The sequence below is a fragment of the Bombina bombina genome, chromosome 4, assembly GCF_027579735.1.
Source record: "Bombina bombina isolate aBomBom1 chromosome 4, aBomBom1.pri, whole genome shotgun sequence".
NCBI classification, from domain to species: Eukaryota; Metazoa; Chordata; class Amphibia; order Anura; family Bombinatoridae; genus Bombina; species Bombina bombina.
In genome coordinates this window covers 942,173,151-942,191,692 of record NC_069502.1, presented here as the reverse complement: position 1 = coordinate 942,191,692, position 18,542 = coordinate 942,173,151, and the positions used below count along the sequence as shown (strand labels likewise).

At 41.5% G+C, this 18,542-nt stretch overlaps 1 protein-coding gene across 1 annotated transcript in view; it reads right to left on the bottom strand.

The window, feature by feature from the left end:
• Nucleotides 1-18,542, bottom strand: part of HEATR1 (HEAT repeat containing 1) — a 184,475-nt gene that overhangs the window by 90,273 nt on the left and 75,660 nt on the right. Inside the window, exons 18-20 of the mRNA XM_053711938.1 lie at nucleotides 12,713-12,896; nucleotides 12,046-12,194; nucleotides 11,744-11,936 (exon numbers count right to left, since the gene is read on the bottom strand). Of these exons, the coding sequence (XP_053567913.1) occupies nucleotides 11,744-11,936; nucleotides 12,046-12,194; nucleotides 12,713-12,896 (526 nt within the window). The remainder of the gene's footprint in view (nucleotides 1-11,743; nucleotides 11,937-12,045; nucleotides 12,195-12,712; nucleotides 12,897-18,542) is intronic.

Below are 18,542 nucleotides of genomic sequence, written 5' to 3'. Positions count from 1 at the left end.
TGCTTTTAGATAAAACTTCAAAGCACGAACTACATCAAGATTGTGTAACAGACGTTCCTTGTTAGAAACTGGATTAGGACACAGAGAAGGAACAACTATTTCCTGGTTAATATTCTTATTGGAAACCACTTTTGGAAGAAAACCAGGTTTGTTACGTAAAACGACCTTATCTGTATGAAACACCAGATAGGGTGAATTACACTGCAAAGCAGACAATTCAGAAACTCTTCTAGCAGAAGAAATAGCTACCAAAAACAAAACTTTCCAAGACAGTAACTTCATATCTATGGAATGTAGAGGTTCAAACGGAACCCCTTGAAGAACTGAAAGAACTAAATTTAGACTCCATGGAGGAGCCACAGGTCTGTAGACGGGCTTGATTCTGACTAAAGCCTGTACAAAAGCCTGAACATCTGGCACGGCTGCCAGACGCTTGTGTAACAAAATGGACAGAGCAGATATCTGTCCTTTTAAGAAACTAGCTGACAGACCTTTCTCCAATCCTTCTTGGAGAAAAGATAGTAACCTTGGAATCCTAATCTTACTCCATGAGTAACCCTTGGATTCACACCAGCAAAGATATTTCCGCCATATCTTATGGTAAATTTTTCTGGTGACAGGCTTCCTAGCCTGGATCAGAGTATCTATAACTGATTCTGAAAACCCACGCTTAGCTAGAATCAAGCGTTCAATCTCCAAGCAGTCAGTTGCAGAGAAACTAGGTTTGGATGTGTGAATGGACCTTGGATTAGAAGGTCCTGCCTCAAAGGTAGCTTCCATGGTGGAAGCAACAACATATTCACCAGGTCTGCATACCAAGTCCTGCGTGGCCACGCAGGAGCTATCAGAATTACCGAAGCCTTCTCCTGTTTGATCCTGGCTACTAGCCGGGGGAGAAGAGGAAACGGTGGAAAGACATAAGCTAGATTGAACGACCAAGGCGCCACTAAGGCATCTACTAATGTCGCCTTGGGATCCCTGGACCTGGACCCGTAACGTGGAACTTTGGAGTTCTGACGTGACGCCATCAGATCCAGATCTGGAAGGCCCCATAGTTGAGTTAACTGGGCAAAAACCTCCGGGTGAAGTTCCCACTCCCCCGGATGGAAGGTCTGACGACTCAGATAATCCGCTTCCCAGTTGTCCACTCCTGGGATGTGAATTGCTGATAGATGGCAGGAGTGATCCTCTGCCCATTTGATGATCCTGGATACCTCCCTCATCGCCAGGGAACTCTTTGTTCCTCCCTGATGATTGATGTACGCTACAGTCGTCATGTTGTCCGACTGAAATCTGATGAATTTGGCCTCCGCTAGTTGAGGCCATGCTTGGAGCGCATAGAATATCGCTCTCAATTCCAAAATGTTTATCGGGAGAAGAGATTCTTCCCGAGACCATAGACCCTGAGCTTTCAGGGACTCCCAGACCGCACCCCAGCCCAAGAGGCTGGCGTCGGTCGTGACAATGATCCACTCCGGTCTGCGGAAACTCATTCCCTGAGACAGGTGATCCTGAGACAACCACCAGAGGAGTGAGTCTCTGGTTTTCTGGTCCATTTGTATCTGGGGAGACAAATCTGCATAATCCCCATTCCACTGTTTGAGCATGCACAGTTGCAGTGGTCTTAAATGAATTCGAGCAAAGGGAACCACGTCCATTGTTGCAACCATGAGTCCTATTACCTCCATGCACTGAGCTACGGAGGGTTGAGGAATGGCATGAAGAACTCGACAAGTGTTCAAAAGCTTTAACTTCCTGACCTCCGTCAGAAAGATCTTCATTTCTACCGAGTCTATTATTGTTCCCAGGAAGGGAACCCTTGTGAACGGGGACAGAGAACTCTTTTCTATGTTCACCTTCCAGAAACCTTAGAAAGGCTAGAACAATGTCCGTATGAGCCTTTGCTTTGTGAAAGGACGACGCTTGTATTAAGATGTCGTCTTGGTAAGGTGCTACTGCAATGCCCCTTGGTCTTAGCACCGCTAGAAGGGACCCTAGCACCTTTGTGAAAATTCTGGGAGCAGTGGCCAATCCGAAGGGAAGGGCCACGAATTGGTAATGCTTGTCCAAAAAAACGAACCTCAGGAACTGATGGTGATCTTTGTGGATAGGAATATGCAGGTACGCATCCTTTAAGTCCAGGGTAGTCATATATTGACCCTCCTGGATCATTGGTAAAATTGTCCGAATGGTTTCCATTTTGAATGATGGAACTCTGAGGAATTTGTTTAGGATTTTTAAATCCAGGATTGGCCTGAAAGTTCCTTCCTTTTTGGGAACTACAAACAGGTTTGAGTAAATATAACACCACATACTCTTTACCACCCCCGTGGAGATGCTACTTGTTAGAGCGGCAAAGAGAATGACGGGGGGGCGGAGCCTGAGGGGAGCTATATGGACAGCTCTGCTGTGTGCTCTCTTTGCCACTTCCTGTAGGGATTGAGAATATCCCACAAGGACGAAGCCGTGGACCGGATACACCAATGTAGGAGAAAAAGAATACACTAGTAGCACTCTGTGGACACAGTGAATAAATATGTAGTTGAAATAATTTGTCACTGATTAACCATTAAAGATTCACCAGAAAAATGGGAGTAGCAAAATATAGTTTTAAAATATAACCTTTATTGGGGTATATTAAAATAGGAGAATAAACTAAAAACACACTTGGGTACCACACGAAGTGTATTGTTTAAGTAACTAGTGGGGTAATGTCAAAGTAAGTCAAAGTCACATTCAGTATATGTGTTAGATACTTGTAACACATATACTAAATGTGACTTTGACTTACTTTGACATTACCCCACTAGTTACCTTAAACAATACACTTCGTGTGGTACCTAAGTGTGTTTTTAGTTTATTCTCCTATTTTAATATACCCCAAAAAAAGGTTATATTTTAAAACTATTTTTTGCTACTCCCATTTTTCTGGTGAATCTTTAATGGTTAATCAGTGACGAATTATTTCAACTACATATTTATTCACTGTGACCACAGAGTGCTACTAGTGTATTCTTTTTTTACTCAAAAAGGTGAACCTGTGTAGCAGCATGTGGAGCAGAAACCCTATTATCAGAAACATTAAAGGGACTCTGAACCCAAAAAAATTATTTCGTGATTCAGATAGAGCATGCAATTTTATGCAACTTTCTAATTTACTCCTATTATCAATTTTTCTTCATTCTCTTGCTATCTTTATTTGAAAAAGGCATCTAAGCTATTTTTTTGGTTCAGGACACTGGACAGAGCTTGTTTATTAGTGGGTGAATTTACCCACCAATCAGCAAGAACAACTAAGGCTGTTCACCAAAAATGGGCCAGCATCTAAACTTACGTTCTTGCATTTCAAATAAAGATAACAAGAGAATGAAGAAAATTTGATAATAGGAGTAAATTAAAAAGTTGCTTAAAAATGCATGCTCTATCTGAATCACAAAAGAAAATATTTGGGTTCAGTGTACCTTTACATTTTTCTCTTGCATTTTTCCTGAAAACAGGGAGAAACAGACCAGCCGCAGATATCGCAGAGAATATCAGAGCTGTAATTCTGTATGCAAACACACTCCTCCAGGAAACAGAGGAACTGCAGGGCACTGCATGTGACGCCATAACAAAAGGACTTGGGACGATTGAGGAGAAGCTGTGGCAATAGCCTAGACAGCAACATCCATGGAGACATGAGGCTAAAATAAAATATACAATTATTTAAAATAATTAAAACAAAAAATATAAAATGACCCTGTCACTTTAAATTTATATAGATTTGCTGGACTTAAAATATACTTAGGAACAGACCACTTTCCATCTTTTAGCAAACAATCTTATAGGAATTATGATAAGGATTCCTTATTTTATAAGAAACATAATAATTTAACATAAAAACAAGAGTATGTGGAACTTATGTAACAAGCATAAATCGCAATTGTGCACTGTACCGGGAGAAAAAGTTTTTCCTTAAAGAAAAACTCCCTTTTTTCAAGACAAATTCTTTTCCCCTGAGTTTATTGTGCCATTGTTTATTTTGTAATAAAAAGCATAATAAAAACAGAATTTATGCTTACCTGATAAATGACTTTCTCTTGCGGTGTATCCAGTCCACTGATTCATCCTTACTTGTGGGATATTCTCCTTCCCTACAGGAAGTGGCAAAGAGAGCACACAGCAGAGCTGTCCATATAGCTCCACCCCCCAGTCATTCAACCAAAGGTTAAGAAGCCAAAGGAGAAACCATAGGGTGCAGTGGTGAATGTAGTTTAAACAAAAACATTTTTACCTGACTTAATTGCCAGGGCGGGCCGTGGACTGGATACACCGCAAGAGAAAGTAATTTATCAGGTAAGCATAAATTCTGTTTTCTCTTGCAAGGTGTATCCAGTCCACGGATTCATCCTTACTTGTGGGATACCAATACCAAAGCTTTAGGACACGGATGAAGGGAGGGAACAAGACAGGTACCTTAAACGGAAGGCACCACTGCTTGCAAAACCTCTCTCCCAAAAATAGCCTCCGAAGAAGCAAAAGTATCGAATTTATAAAATTTGGCAAAAGTATACAGTGAAGACCAAGTCGCTGCCTTACAAATCTGTTCAACAGAAGCCTCATTTTTGAAAGCCCATGTGGAAGCCACTGCTCTGGTAGAATGAGCAGTAATTCTTTCAGGAGGCTGCTGGCCAGCAGTCTCATAGGCCAAACGGATGATGCTTTTCAGCCAAAAGGAAAGAGGTAGCAGTCGCTTTCTGACCTCTCCTCTTACCAGAATAGATAACAAACAAAGAAGATGTTTGTCTGAAATCCTTAGTTGCTTGTAAATAGAACTTTAAAGCACGAACTACATCAAGATTATGCAAAAGACGTTCATTCTTCGAAAATGGGTTAGGACACAGAGAAGGAACAACTATTTCCTGGTTAATATTCTTGTTAGAAACAACTTTAGGAAGAAAACCAGGTTTGGTACGCAAAACTACCTTATCTGCGTGGAACACCAGATAAGGTGAATCACACTGTAAGGCAGATAATTCTGAGACTCCTCGAGCAGAAGAGATAGCTACCAAAAACAAAACTTTCCAAGATAACAACTTAATATCTATGGAATGTAAAGGTTCAAACAGAACCCCTTGAAGAACTGAAAGAACTAGATTTAGACTCCATGGCGGAGCCACAGGTTTATAGACAGGCTTGATTCTGACTAAAGCCTGTGCAAACGCTTGAACGTCCGGTACCTCTGCCAGACGCTTGTGCAAAAGGATAGACAGAGCAGATATCTGTCCCTTTAAAGAACTAGCCGACAATCCTTTCTCCAAACCGTCTTGGAGAAAAGACAATATCCTGGGAATCCTAATCTTACTCCATGAGTAACCCTTGGATTCACACCAACAAAGATATTTCCACCATATCTCATGGTAGACCTTCCTGGTGACAGGCTTTCTAGCCTGGATCAGAGTATCTATAACTGACTCAGAAAAACCACGCTTTGAAAGAATTAAGCGTTCAATCTCCAAGCAGTCAGACGTAGAGAAACTAGATTTGGATGCTTGAACGGACCCTGTATTAGAAGGTCCTGCCTCATTGGCAGTGTCCATGGTGGGACAGATGACATGTCCACTAGGTCTGCATACCAAGTCCTGCGTGGCCACGCAGGCACTATCAAAATCACCGACGCCTTCTCCTGCTTGATTCTGGCGATCAGAAGAGGGAGAAGAGGAAACGGTGGGAAAACATAAGCCAAATTGAAGGACCAAGGCGCTACTAGAGCATCTATCAATGCCGCCTTGGGGTCCCGGGACCTGGATCCGTAGAGAGGAAGCTTGGAGTTCTGACGGGACGCCATCAGGTCCAACTCTGAAATGCCCCATAGCCGTGTCAGCTGGGCAAATACCTCCGGGTGGAGTTCCCACTCCCCCGGGTGAAAAGTCTGACGACTTAGAAAATCCGCCTCCCAGTTGTCTACACCTGGGATGTGAATTGCTGATAGATGGCAGGAGAGGGCCTCCGCCCACCTGATTATTTTGGTTACTTCCCTCATCGCTAGAGAACTCTTTGTTCCCTTGATGTAAGCTACAGTCGTAATGTTGTCCGTCTGAAATCTTATGAATTTGGCCGCAGCTAGGTGAGGCCATGCCTGAAGCGCGTTGAATATCGCCCTCAGTTTGCGCTACAGATGGCCGAGGAATGGAATGAAGAACTCGGCAAGTAGTTAAAAGTTTCAACTTTCTGACCTCCGTCAGAAATATTTTCATTTCTACCGAATCTATTGGTGTTCCTAGGAAGGGAACCCTTGTGAGTGGGGACAGGGAACTCTTTTTGATGTTCACCTTCCCCCCGTGAGACCTTAGAAAGGCCAACACAATCTCCGTGTGAGCCTTGGCTCTGTGAAAAGACGGCGCCTGAATTAAGATGTCGTCCAAATAAGGCGCCACTGCTATGCCCCGCGGTCTTAGAACCGCCAGAAGGGACCCTAGCACCTTTGTGAAAATTCTGGGAGCAGTGACTAAGCCGAATGGAAGAGCCACGAACTGGTAATGCTTGTCTAGAAAAGCGAACCGGAGGAACCGATGATGATCTTTGTGGATTGGGATATGCAGGTACGCATCCTTTAGATCCACGGTAGTCATATATTGACCTTCCTGGATCATAGGTAAGATTGTCCGAATGGTCTCCATCTTGAATGATGAGACTGAGGAATTTGTTTAGGAATTTGAGATCCAGGATTGGTCTGAAAGTTCCTTCTTTTTTGGGAACCACAAACAGGTTTGAGTAAAACCCCAGCCCTTGTTCCGCAATTGGAACTGGGTGGATCACTCCCATTGTATGTAGGTCTTCTACACAGCGTAAAAACGCCTCTTTCTTTGTCGTGTCTGTAGACAGACGAGAAATATGGAACCTTCCCCTTGGAGGGGAGTCCTTGATTCTAGAAGATATCCCTGGGTAACAATCTCTAAAGCCCAGGGATCGAGAACATCTCTTGCCCAGGCCTGAGCGAAGAGAGAAAGTCTGCCCCCTACTAGATCCGGTTCCGGATCGGGGGCTACCCCGTCATGCTGTCTTGGTAGCAGCTGCAGGCTTTTTGGCCTGTTTACCCTTGTTCCAGCCCTGATAAGGCTTCCAGGTTGCCTTGGGCTGTGAAGAGTTACCCTCATGTTTTGCAGCTGTAGAGGCTGAAGCGGGACCGCTCCTGAAATTACGAAAGGAACGAAAATTAGCTTTGTTTATAGCCTTAAAAGGCTTGCCCTGGGGGAGAGCATGGCCCTTTCCCCCGGTGATTTCTGAAATAATCTCTTTCAATTCTGGCCCGAAAAGGGTCTTTCCCTTGAAAGGGATATTTAACAATTTGGATTTTGACAACACATCGGCCGACCATGACTTGAGCCAAAGCGCTCTGCGTGCCATAATGGCGAAGCCTGAATTTTTTACCGCCAACTTAGCTGATTGCAAAGCGGCATCTGTGATAAATGAATTAGCCAGCTCTAGAGCCTTAATTCTATCCATAATTTCGTCATATGAGGTCTCCGTCTGGAGCGACTCCTCCAGCGCCTCAAACCAGAAAGCCACTGCAGTAGTTACAGGAACAATGCAGGCAATAGGTTGGAGAAGAAAGCCTTGTTTAACAAAGATTTTCTTAAGTAACCCTTCTAACTTTTTATCCATAGGATCTTTAAAAGCACAACTGTCTTCAATTGGTATGGTTGTGCGCTTAGCAAGTGTCGAAACAGCCCCCTCTACCTTAGGGACCATCTGCCACGAGTCCCGCCTAGGGTCAGTTATGGGGAACATTTTCTTAACAATAGGTGGGGGGGACAAAAGGGACACCTGGTCTATCCCACTCCCTAGTAACAATATCCGCAACCCTATTAGGGATCGGAAATGCATCAGTGTATACAGGAACCTCTAGGCACTTGTCCATTTTAGACAACTTCTCTGGGACCACCATAGGGTCACAATCATCCAGAGTAGCTAATACCTCCCTGAGCAAAACGCGGAGGTGTTCCAGTTTAAATTTAAATGCTAATGAATCTGACTCTGCCCGATGAGAAACCTTTCCTGAATCGGAAATTTCTCCCTCAGACATCAAATCCCTCACCTCCATTTCAGAGCGTTGTGAGGGTACATCAGATAAGGCTACCAAAGCTTCAGACTGCTCATAATCTGTTCTTAAAACAGAGCTATCACGCTTTGTAGGAAAAACTGGCAGTTTGGATAGAAGGCCGCAAGGGAATTATCCATAACTGTCGCTAGTTGTTGCAATGTAATAGGGGCAGACGCACTAGAGGCACTAAGCGTCGCTTGCGCGGGCGTAACTGGTTGTGACACATGGGGAGAGGTAGACGGACTATCCTCATTACCTTCAGTCTGAGAATCATCTTGGGCCACATTTTTAAGTGCAACAATATGATCTTTAAAGTGTATAGACACATTAGTGCAATTGGGACACATTCTGAGAGGGGGTTCCACCATGGCTTCTAAACACATTGAACAAGGATTTTCCTTAGTGTCAGACATGTTTAACAGACTAGTAGCATACACAAGCAAGCTTGGAAAACACTTTAATCAAATAAAAAACACAATTTGAAAAAAACGTTAATGTGCCTTTAAGAAATAAAAAGAGCACACAATTTTACAAAACAGTGAAAAATGCACCAATCCTTTTGAAATTTTCACAGTATGTACCTAAGGCTTAAATAAGATTGCACAGCAAGTTTCAGAATGATTAACCCCTTAATGCCCAAACCGGAGCAGCCTAAAGCCAACAAGAGCACACAATGTTACAAAACAATGAAAAATTCACCAATCCTTTTGAAATTTTCACAGTATGTACCTAAGGCTTTAATATGATTGCACAGCAAGTTTCAGAACGATTAACCCCTTAATGCCCAAACCGGAGCAGACTAAAGCCAACAACCGGTTAACAAACTACAGCACCTTGCCACAGCTTACAGCTGTGGCCCTACCTGCCCTTAGGGATCAGTTTTGGGGAAATAAAGCTTCTTCTAGGCCCTCAATCAGCAGCTGGACCCTCCATGTGAAGCAGCATGAAACAGTCTCTCAATTCTAAGTGCGCATCTGAGGCGCGAAATTAGGCCTCTCCCACTCCACTCCGGAGTTGTGAGGCCTACAAAAATCACTTCTAAGTGACTAAATTTATGCCATGTGGATAATAACCCCAGTAAAACACTCCAAAGTGCCTAAAAAGGTGTCTCCAATGAGTATTTTTTAATAAATAAATCGACTACCCTGCCTTAGTGTCAACCAGCCTATTTAGCCCTGTCATGTAAGCATTCAATTCTATACTAAGTCTCAGAACATAGCTTACCCTCCCCACATGGGGATCTTGTCAGTCTTCTAGCATTATCTCAGTCTTGTCTAGAAATAAATGACTGAACATACCTCATTGCAGTCAAGCCTGCAATCTGTTCCCCCAACTGAAGTTTTCTGGTGCTCCTCAGTCCTGTGTGGGAACAGCAGTGGATTTTAGTTACAACATGCTAAAATCATTTTCCTCTCAGCAGAAATCTTCATCACTTTTCTGCTAGAGAGTAAATAGTACAAACCGGTACCATTTAAAAATAACAAACTCTTGATTGAAGATATAAAACTACAATTCTAACACCACATTCACTTTACCCTCCCTGAGAGAGAACCTAGTGCGTTAACGCGGCAAAGAGAATGACTGGGGGGTGGAGCTAGGGGGGGGAGCTATATGGACAGCTCTGCTGTGTGCTCTCTTTGCCACTTCCTGTAGGGAAGGAGAATATCCCACAAGTAAGGATGAATCCGTGGACTGGATACACCTTGCAAGAGAAATTACACACTCAAGAATTCCAGCAAAAACTGAAACTCTATATTACCTCCATTTGTAAAAATAACAGACGAGAGCCTGATTAGGGGAACTATGAAAGGCGCTTGACTCAGGACCGATCATTCTAGAAGCACAGCTCCGCTCTCGGTCGTGAAAACGAGGCAGAGTCATCAAAACTATGATCCAAAATGGCGCTTCTCTTACCTGAGAAGAAGGAAGCGGGACAACGAAAAACTGCATAAGAAGAAGCGTGCAACATCGCGCTTCACCCTGCCGCACCACAACACACAAATCTATGCAGGGTACAGACACAAGCGATAAAGTATAAAAAACAGGCATTTAGCGGCCTTCTAATCACCAAAAAGTAATGCCAAAGCTATAAATGTCTGCTATTTCTGAACAAAGGGGATCCCAATGTGGGATCCTACACTTCATATAAAATATATACAGTATATATATAAAAAAAAAAAAAACTATTAAAAAAAAAACAAAACAAAAAAAAACACACCTTTATTTTTATACTGGCAGACTTTCTGCCAGTAATTAAGATGGCGATGACAATTGTGAGGTGGGGAGGGAAGAGAGATGTTTGAGGGGGATCAGGGAGGGATTAGAGGGTGTGATGTGTCAGGTGGGATGCTGATTGCTACACTAAAGCTAAACATAACCCTACAAGCTACCTAATTAGCCCCTTAACTGCTGGGCATAATACAAGTGTGGTGCGCAGCGGCATTTAGTGGCCTTCTAATTACCAAAAAATAATGCCAAAGCTTTAAATGTCTGCTATTTCGGGAACAAAGGGGATCACAGAGAAGCATTTACAACCATGTGTTCCATAATTGCACAAGCTGTTTGTAAATAATGTCAGTGAGAAACCTAAAGTTTGTGAAAAAGTTGGTGAAAAAGTGAACTATTTTTTTTATTTGATCGCATTTGGCGGTGAAATGGTGGCATGAAATATAACAAAATGGGCCTAGATAAAAAAAAAAATATATACATGTGAAGGGTTATTCAGGGATTCCTGACATATATCAGTTACAATGTAACTATCGCTAATTTTGGGGGGAAAATGGTTTGAAAATAGCAAAAGTGCTACTTGTACTTATTACCCTATAACTTGCAAAAAAAAAAAAAGCAAAGAACATGTAAAGATTGGGTATTTTTAAACTCAGGACAAAATTTAAAAATTATTTAGATGGGGTGTTTTTTGGTGGTTGTAAATGTGCAACAGATTTTGGGGGTCAAAGTTAGAAAAAGTGTGTTTTTTCCCATCATATTTTATAAAAAAAAATGTATAGTAACTTATAAGATATGCTGAAAATAATGGTATCTTTAGAAAGTCCATTTAATGGCAAGAAAAAAAAATGGTATATAATGTGTGGGGACAGTAAATGAGTAAGAAGAAAATTACAGCTAAACACAAACACCACAGAAATGTAAATCGCCCTGGTCCCAAACGTTAAGAAAATTAAAAAGTACTGTGGTCACTAAGGGGTTAACATCTAGAGTTCAATTCCCCTAATAGCAAACTATATTCTGTGCACCGTTTGATCACATTTATTATTTTTTAAACTTTAAGTTTCCTTGTTGTATAACTTACACAGAGTGAATTACTTTATATTTTTTCTTTTGATCTTTATTTGAAAAAACAAGAATGTAAGCTTAGGTGCATTTTAGGTTCAGCACCTGGGTAGCGCTTGCTGACTGGTGGCTACATTTAGACACCAATCTGCAAACGAGAGTCCTAGAAAGAAAGTAGCATAAAAAGACAAATTCCAAAAGCAGTATCACATGAATGAGAAATCTAACTGGATTATTTTTAATTACCAACAAATCATGTCTGAAAACGAGGATTTCAATGTGAACAAATTGTACAAATTATATGTAAACATTTCTCTAAGCATGGCTGATTATGAGTGGAGACAAAATCCTGCTGTAACTATGAAATACCTGGTGACTCAGCTGAAACCCACTGCTTCTTCTTGGCAGCAGTCTGGGAACCAAGTAAAATGTGACCGATGTAAAGTGCCCGGGTCTGTAGCATCGCGCTCACAGTACAGCCAAGAGGGTTAGAAAGAGAACAACTGTAGGTCCACAGGACAGAGAGGAAGTTGAACAGATCCACTGGGGCATTAAGGTGCTCCTTGCAAAACAAACAATACATTACCAGGTCAATCATTTGATGGTAAACAAACAAATAAAAATAAAGAAGTTGCCACATTATTGCTGAAACTAAATAAAATGTAACATACCTTAAATAAGAAACCCATAAGAGATCTGAAGTTGGTAGAATGTGCTCCTTCGCTGGCTCCCCAAACTATGACATCAAACAGCTTAATGAGAAGCTGCAGATAGTTTCGGCATTTGTTGTCCATACTCTCAGGATTCCACCACATGTCACCTGAATTACACAAACGTTAATGAAGTGGAGTTATAGAAAAAGCTTGTTTTGAGAGAACATTGTATGTATCTTAATACAGGGGTTGAGAATTTTGTTTTAGACTTAATCAGAATAAGGAGACCATCATATAATTTTATTTTTTAGAAGCCAGAAAATGTTTTAAAGAGACAGACATTATGTAATTACAAGATTTTTCAGTCTTACAATACATTAAAGGGACACTGTACTATAACACTTATTTCGCGCAGTGTGTTCCAAATGACTTGCTAAACCTTCTGCAGAGTATTAAATGTATGGGCAATTGTTCCATCATGTTTGTTTGTTTTTGTATTTGAAATAGCTGTTGCCGCTCATAAAAGCCATTACCTGTTTTTCACAAGGACATGACTTTAAAAATGGGCTGAGCCTGTAGGTAATGCAGACCTGCTAATGTTCTCTAAATACACAGCCTAATATAGCTAGGTATTGAAATGGTAATGCTGGGGTGGTCAAAGCTTCATTACCATATGCCGGCTCACCTCTAGGGAAGGATTCCGGAGAAATGAGCACACTTATAAAATTTCTGAGAAGAACTGTTGCCAAAACAGCTTCTTCAACCTCTGCAGTTTGTCCAGAATTCAGCTTCTCAATATAATCTGTTAAGAGCTGCATCTGCTGCTTATCGCCACTTATTGCGTCCAGGTGAAAATTCTTTGAGATTTCCTATGTTGGAAGAAAGCATAACCATAAGTTGAAAGACTTTAAAGGGACATGAAACGCAATTTTTTTTTTCTTGATTCAGATAGAGAATATCATTTTAAAAAAGTTTCCAATTTACTGCTATTATCAAATTTCCATCATTATTATATTATTTGTTAAAGTGATATCCAGATAGGTAGCGTGCACATGTCTGCAGCACCACATGACAGGAAATAGTGCTGCCATCTAATGCTCTTGCTAATATATAACGTTTATGCCAAACTGTTGCCATATATTGCTGCAGACACATGCACACTCCTGAACTTACCTTTCTGATTTTAAAACAAAGGATAACAAGAAACTGAAGAAAATGTGTTAATAGAAGTACAGCCAGACAGATAGCTCAGCATGCTAAGGCACTGTGGCTGAGCTCTGTAGCAACTCAAGGGTTGCAGGTTCGATCCGGGGCGAGGTCCACTCAGCCTTTCATCCTTCCGAGGTCGATAAAATGAGCCGCGCCTTGAGACCCTTATGGGTGATTAGCCGCGCTTTACAAGTACCCAATACATACATTAAGTTGTTTAAAAATGTATGTTCTATCTGAATCATAAAAGAAAAATGCTGGGGTTTATGTCCCTCTAAAGGAGAGTTTAAAAAAAAAAAAATCTACCTTTGCAATTTTTTTGATCTAAACAGAATAAATACCAAATGTATTCAGTAGAGGCAATAACGTTTTCACATACCACTTCTCAATTTTTGGCTGTTCTTAAAGTGATGGTAAATCATAGAGATTCTGAAATGCTAGGATTTACCATTGGAACAAATAAAGGGGACTTTCAGTCATGAAGTATTAAATACTTTGTTTGCAGAGTTCTCCGCTCTAAACTGACAAGGCAGCCCACGGCAGGACGCATTTGGCTGAGAGGTGACGTTTCCACCTCTTAGCAAATAGCCGTGCAGGAAATCAGTCGCCAAGCCAGATTTCCCACACGGCTATCGGCTAAGAGGTGGAAAAGTCACCTCACAAAAAAAGAGCATTCTGCCGCGGGCTGCCTTAGCTGCTTAGTGCGGCAAACGCTTCAAACAAATAAAAGGAGCTTTCAGCATGAAGTATTTTATACTTTATGACTGAAAGTCCCCTTTATTTGTTCCAATCGTAAATCCTAGCATTTCCCAAACGCTAGGATTTACCATCACATCAGGTTATTGAGGAAACAACACTTCTTCCCTCATCAAAATAAGTTGGAACAATCATGGCACTATTAGGCATTGTGTGAGGTCATGAAAAATCTCTTAGAATGCAGCAGCACAAATAATCAAACTTTTAAAAAGATCAACTAATTGAAGAAACAGAAATACATTTTTTCATCCATTAGTTATTTGTGAATGAAAACTCACAAAAATAAAAGGAAAGCTATTCATATAATTTGTCTGAAAACAAATTCCCGTCTAAAATTAGTCATTAATAACATATACTATGTATATGCATAATATAAGACAAATATTTTACATTGTCATTTTATAAAAATTTGCATTCTTTGGCCGCCCAGGAACACATCCGTTGAAAAGCAACTTAAAGAAATAGTCTAGTCACAATTAAACTTCCATGATTCAGAGAGAGCAGGCATTTTTATACAACTTTCAAATTTACTCTTAGTCTCAATTTTTCTTTGTTCTCTTGGTATCTTTAATTTAAAAAACAATGTAAGCATAGGAGCCGGCCAATTTTTGGTTCAGCCCCTGGGTAGCGCTTTCTGATTGGTGTCTAAATGTAACCCCCCAATCAGCAAGCGTTACCTAGGTGCTGAACCAAAAATAGGTCAGCTCCTATGCTTACATTCAAATAAAGATAACAAGAAAACGAAGAAAAATTAATAGCAGTAAATTAGAAAGTTGCATGCTTTATCTGAATCATGAAAGTTTAATTTTGACTGGACTATCCCTTTAACCACTTAACTACCAAGGACTTGCCAGGCACATCCTCCAAAAGGTGTCAGTTAATGACCAAGGACGTGCCTGGCACGTCCTCTGGGGTGTCAAGCACTGGAAGCGATCCTGCAATACCCTTTTTTAGCCACCGATGCAGAGAGAGCAACTCTGTGGCCCTCTCTGCATTGGCCAGATCACTGATCCACTTCCTCTTTCTGTCAGGCTGGATGATTGTGCCGGAAGCGGGTGGGACTGGGACCGCTACACTACAGAAAAATGTTTATGGGATAGAGGGGGAATAAATGTTTAGAAAGGGATCTGGGAGGGGGTAGGGTATTGGGGGGGCAGCTACACTATAGAAAATTTGTTTTTTGTATAAAAAAATATATATATATATAATTAAAACCTCAATTTATTTTAGCAAACTGGGCGCTGGCAGACAGCTGCCAGTACCCAAGATGGTGGCAAATAGGAAGAGGGGGAGGGTTAGAGAGCTGTTTGGGGGGCATCAGGGAGGTTGGGGGCTAAGGGGGGGATCCAACACTGCAGAATAACTATTAAAAAACTTATTTTAGTACTGGCAGACTTTCTGACAGTACTTAATATTGCAATGACAATTGTGAGGTGGGGGAGGGAGGAGAGCTGTTTGAGGGGGCTCAGGGAGGGATCAGGGGGTTGGGTGTGTCAGGTGGGAGGCTGATCTCTACACTAAAGCTAAAATTAACCCTACAAGGTACCTAATTAACCCCCTAACTGCAGGGCATAATACAAGTGTGGTGCATAGCGGCATTTAGCGGCCTTCTAATTACCAAAAAGTAATGCCAAAGCCATATATGTCTGCTATTTCTAAACAAAAGCGATCCCAGAGAAGCATTTACAACCATTTGTGCCATAGCACAAGCGGTTTGTAAATAATTTCAATGAGACACCTAAAGTTTGTGAAAAAGTGAATGATTTTTTTTTTTATTTGATCGCATTTGGCAGTGAAATGGTGGCATGAAATATACCAAAATGGGCCTAGATCAATACTTGGGTTGTCTACTAAAAAAAAATTATATACATGTGAAGGGTTATTCAGGGATTCCTGACAGATATCAGTGTTCCAATGTAACTATTGCTAATTTTGAAAAAAAAATTGTTTGGAAATAGCAAAGTGCTACAAAAAAAGCAAAGAACATGTAAACATTGGGTATTTCTAAACTCAGGACAAAATTTAGAAACTATTTAGCATGGGTGTTTTTTAGTGGTTGTAGATGTGTAACAGATTTTGGGGGGTCAAAGTTAGAAAAGTCTTTTTTTCCATTTTTTTCATCATATTTTATAAAAAGAAAATGTATGCTTACCTGATAAATTTATTTCTTCTTAGACACGATGAGTCCACGGATCATCTTCATTACTTATGGGATATTCACTTCCTGGTCAGCAGGAGGAGGCAAAGAGCACCACAGCAGAGCTGTTAAATAGCTCCTCCCTTTCATTCGACCAAACTTAGGAAGAGAAAGGAAAAGCCAAGGTGCAGAGGTGACTGAAGTTTACAATAAATAACATCCTGTCTTAAAAGGACAGGGCGGGCCGTGGAAGGGAGGAGCTATTTAACAGCTCTGCTGTGGTGCTCTTTGCCTCCTCCTGCTGACCAGGAGGTGAATATCCCATAAGTAATGAAGATGATCCGTGGACTCATCATGTCTAAGAAGAAATTAATTTATCAGGTAAGCATAAATTTTCTTTTCTTCTTAAAGACACGATGAGTCCACAGATCATCTTCATTACTTATGGGATCCAATACCCAAGCTAGAGTACACGGATAATACGGGAGGGACAAGACAGGATACCTAAATGGAAGGCACCACTCCCAAAAACTGGCAAAAGTATCAAATTTGTAAAAAAGAGTGAAGAGAAGACCAAGTTCCAGCCTTGCAAATCTGATCCACAGAAGCTTCATTTTTGAATGCCCATGAGGAAGCGACAGCCCTAGTGGAATGAGTCGTAATCCTTTCAGGAGGCTGCTGACCCGCAGTCTCGTATGCCAACCGTATAATACTCTTCAGCCAAAAAGACACAGCCGTAGCTTCCTGTCCCCTATGTTCGCCTGAAAATACCACAAACAGAGCAGAAGACTGGAGAAAGTTTTAGTCGGCAGTAACAGAAACCGTAAAGCACGAACTACATCCAAATAATTTAAGAGCCTCTCTTTCTTAGAAGAGGGATTAAGCCACAAGGAAGGTACAACAATCTCCTGATTAATGTTTCGATCAGAAACAACCTTGGAGAGAAATCCTAAGTTAGTACGTAAAACTACCTTATCTGAATGGAAATAAGATAAGGAGAATCATACTGAGATGCCAAGAGCTCCGACACTCTCCGAGCAGAAGAAAAATCAACAAGAGAAAACCTTCCATGATAACAATTCAATATCTAAAGGAAAGAATAGGCTCAAACGGAGCCCCTTGAAGAACTCGGAAAACTAAGTTCAAACGCCCTGGGGGAGTAACTGTTATGAACACAGGCCTGATCCTGACCAAGGCCTGACAAAATGATTGTACACCTGGAACATCTACCAGACGTTTGTGTAACAAAATAGAGAAAGACAGAGTTGTTACCCGTTACGGAACTGAACGATAAACCTTGGAAAAAAGACAAAATACTATGAATTCTATCTACTCCATGAGAAGTCCATGGATTCACACCAATAGAGATATTTACGCCATATCTTATGAAAAATTTGACTAAAAACAGGCTTACGAGCCTGAATCATGGTCCCAATGACCGAGTCAGAAAAACCCTGCTTGGATAAAAAGTGTTCAATCACCAAGCAGTCAGTTTTAGATAAACCAGACTTGCGTGAAGGAGGGGCCCTTGATTAGAAGGTCCCTCATCAACAGAAGTCTCCAAAATGGCAGAGATGACATGTCCACCAGATCTGGATACCAAATCCTACAAGGCGAGGTCGGTGCTATGAGGATCACCGAAGCCCTCTCCAGCTGGATTCGAGCAATGGCCCGAAGAAAATAAATAAATAAACAGAGGAAAAAGCTGGAAAACACTTCCGGATGGAGTTCCCACTCCCCTGGATGAAAGGACTGCCTGCGCAGGAAATTCCACCCCTGGGAAGTAGCTCGCCAACAGGCAGAAAGAATGGACCTCTGTCCACTGCAGTATATAGGATACCTCTGCCATCGCTAAGGAACTCCTCGTTCCTCCCTGATGATTGAGGTAAGCCACTGATGATATTTGATCGAACCTGATAAACTGGACCGAGGCTAACTGACGCCAGACCAGAAAAACATGGTAGATCGCTATAAGCTCCAGAATGTTTATAGGAAGAAAAGATCTGGCTGAGTTCAAACCCCGTGAGCCCTTAGGGAGCCCCATACTGCTCCCCACCCTAGAAGGATGGTGTCTTGTCACAAACACCCAAGATAATCTGCAAAAGCAGGTTCCCTGGGAAAGATGATCCAGAGACAACTACCACTGAAGAGAATTCCTTGTCTCCTGCTCCTAGTAGTACTCGAGGAGACAAATCAGTTTAATCTCCGATCCATTGCCTGAGCATGATTAACTGCATCTCTGATTTCCTGACATTCCGTCAGAAAAATCGCCATTGATATGGATTCTTATGGTTTCCAAGAAAGTTACCCTTGGACTAAGGAACCCTTTTCCAAATTTACTTTCCACCCGTAAGACCACGGGAAGGATAACACCAAGACCGTGTGAAATCTTGTTAGCTGTAAGGATGGCGCC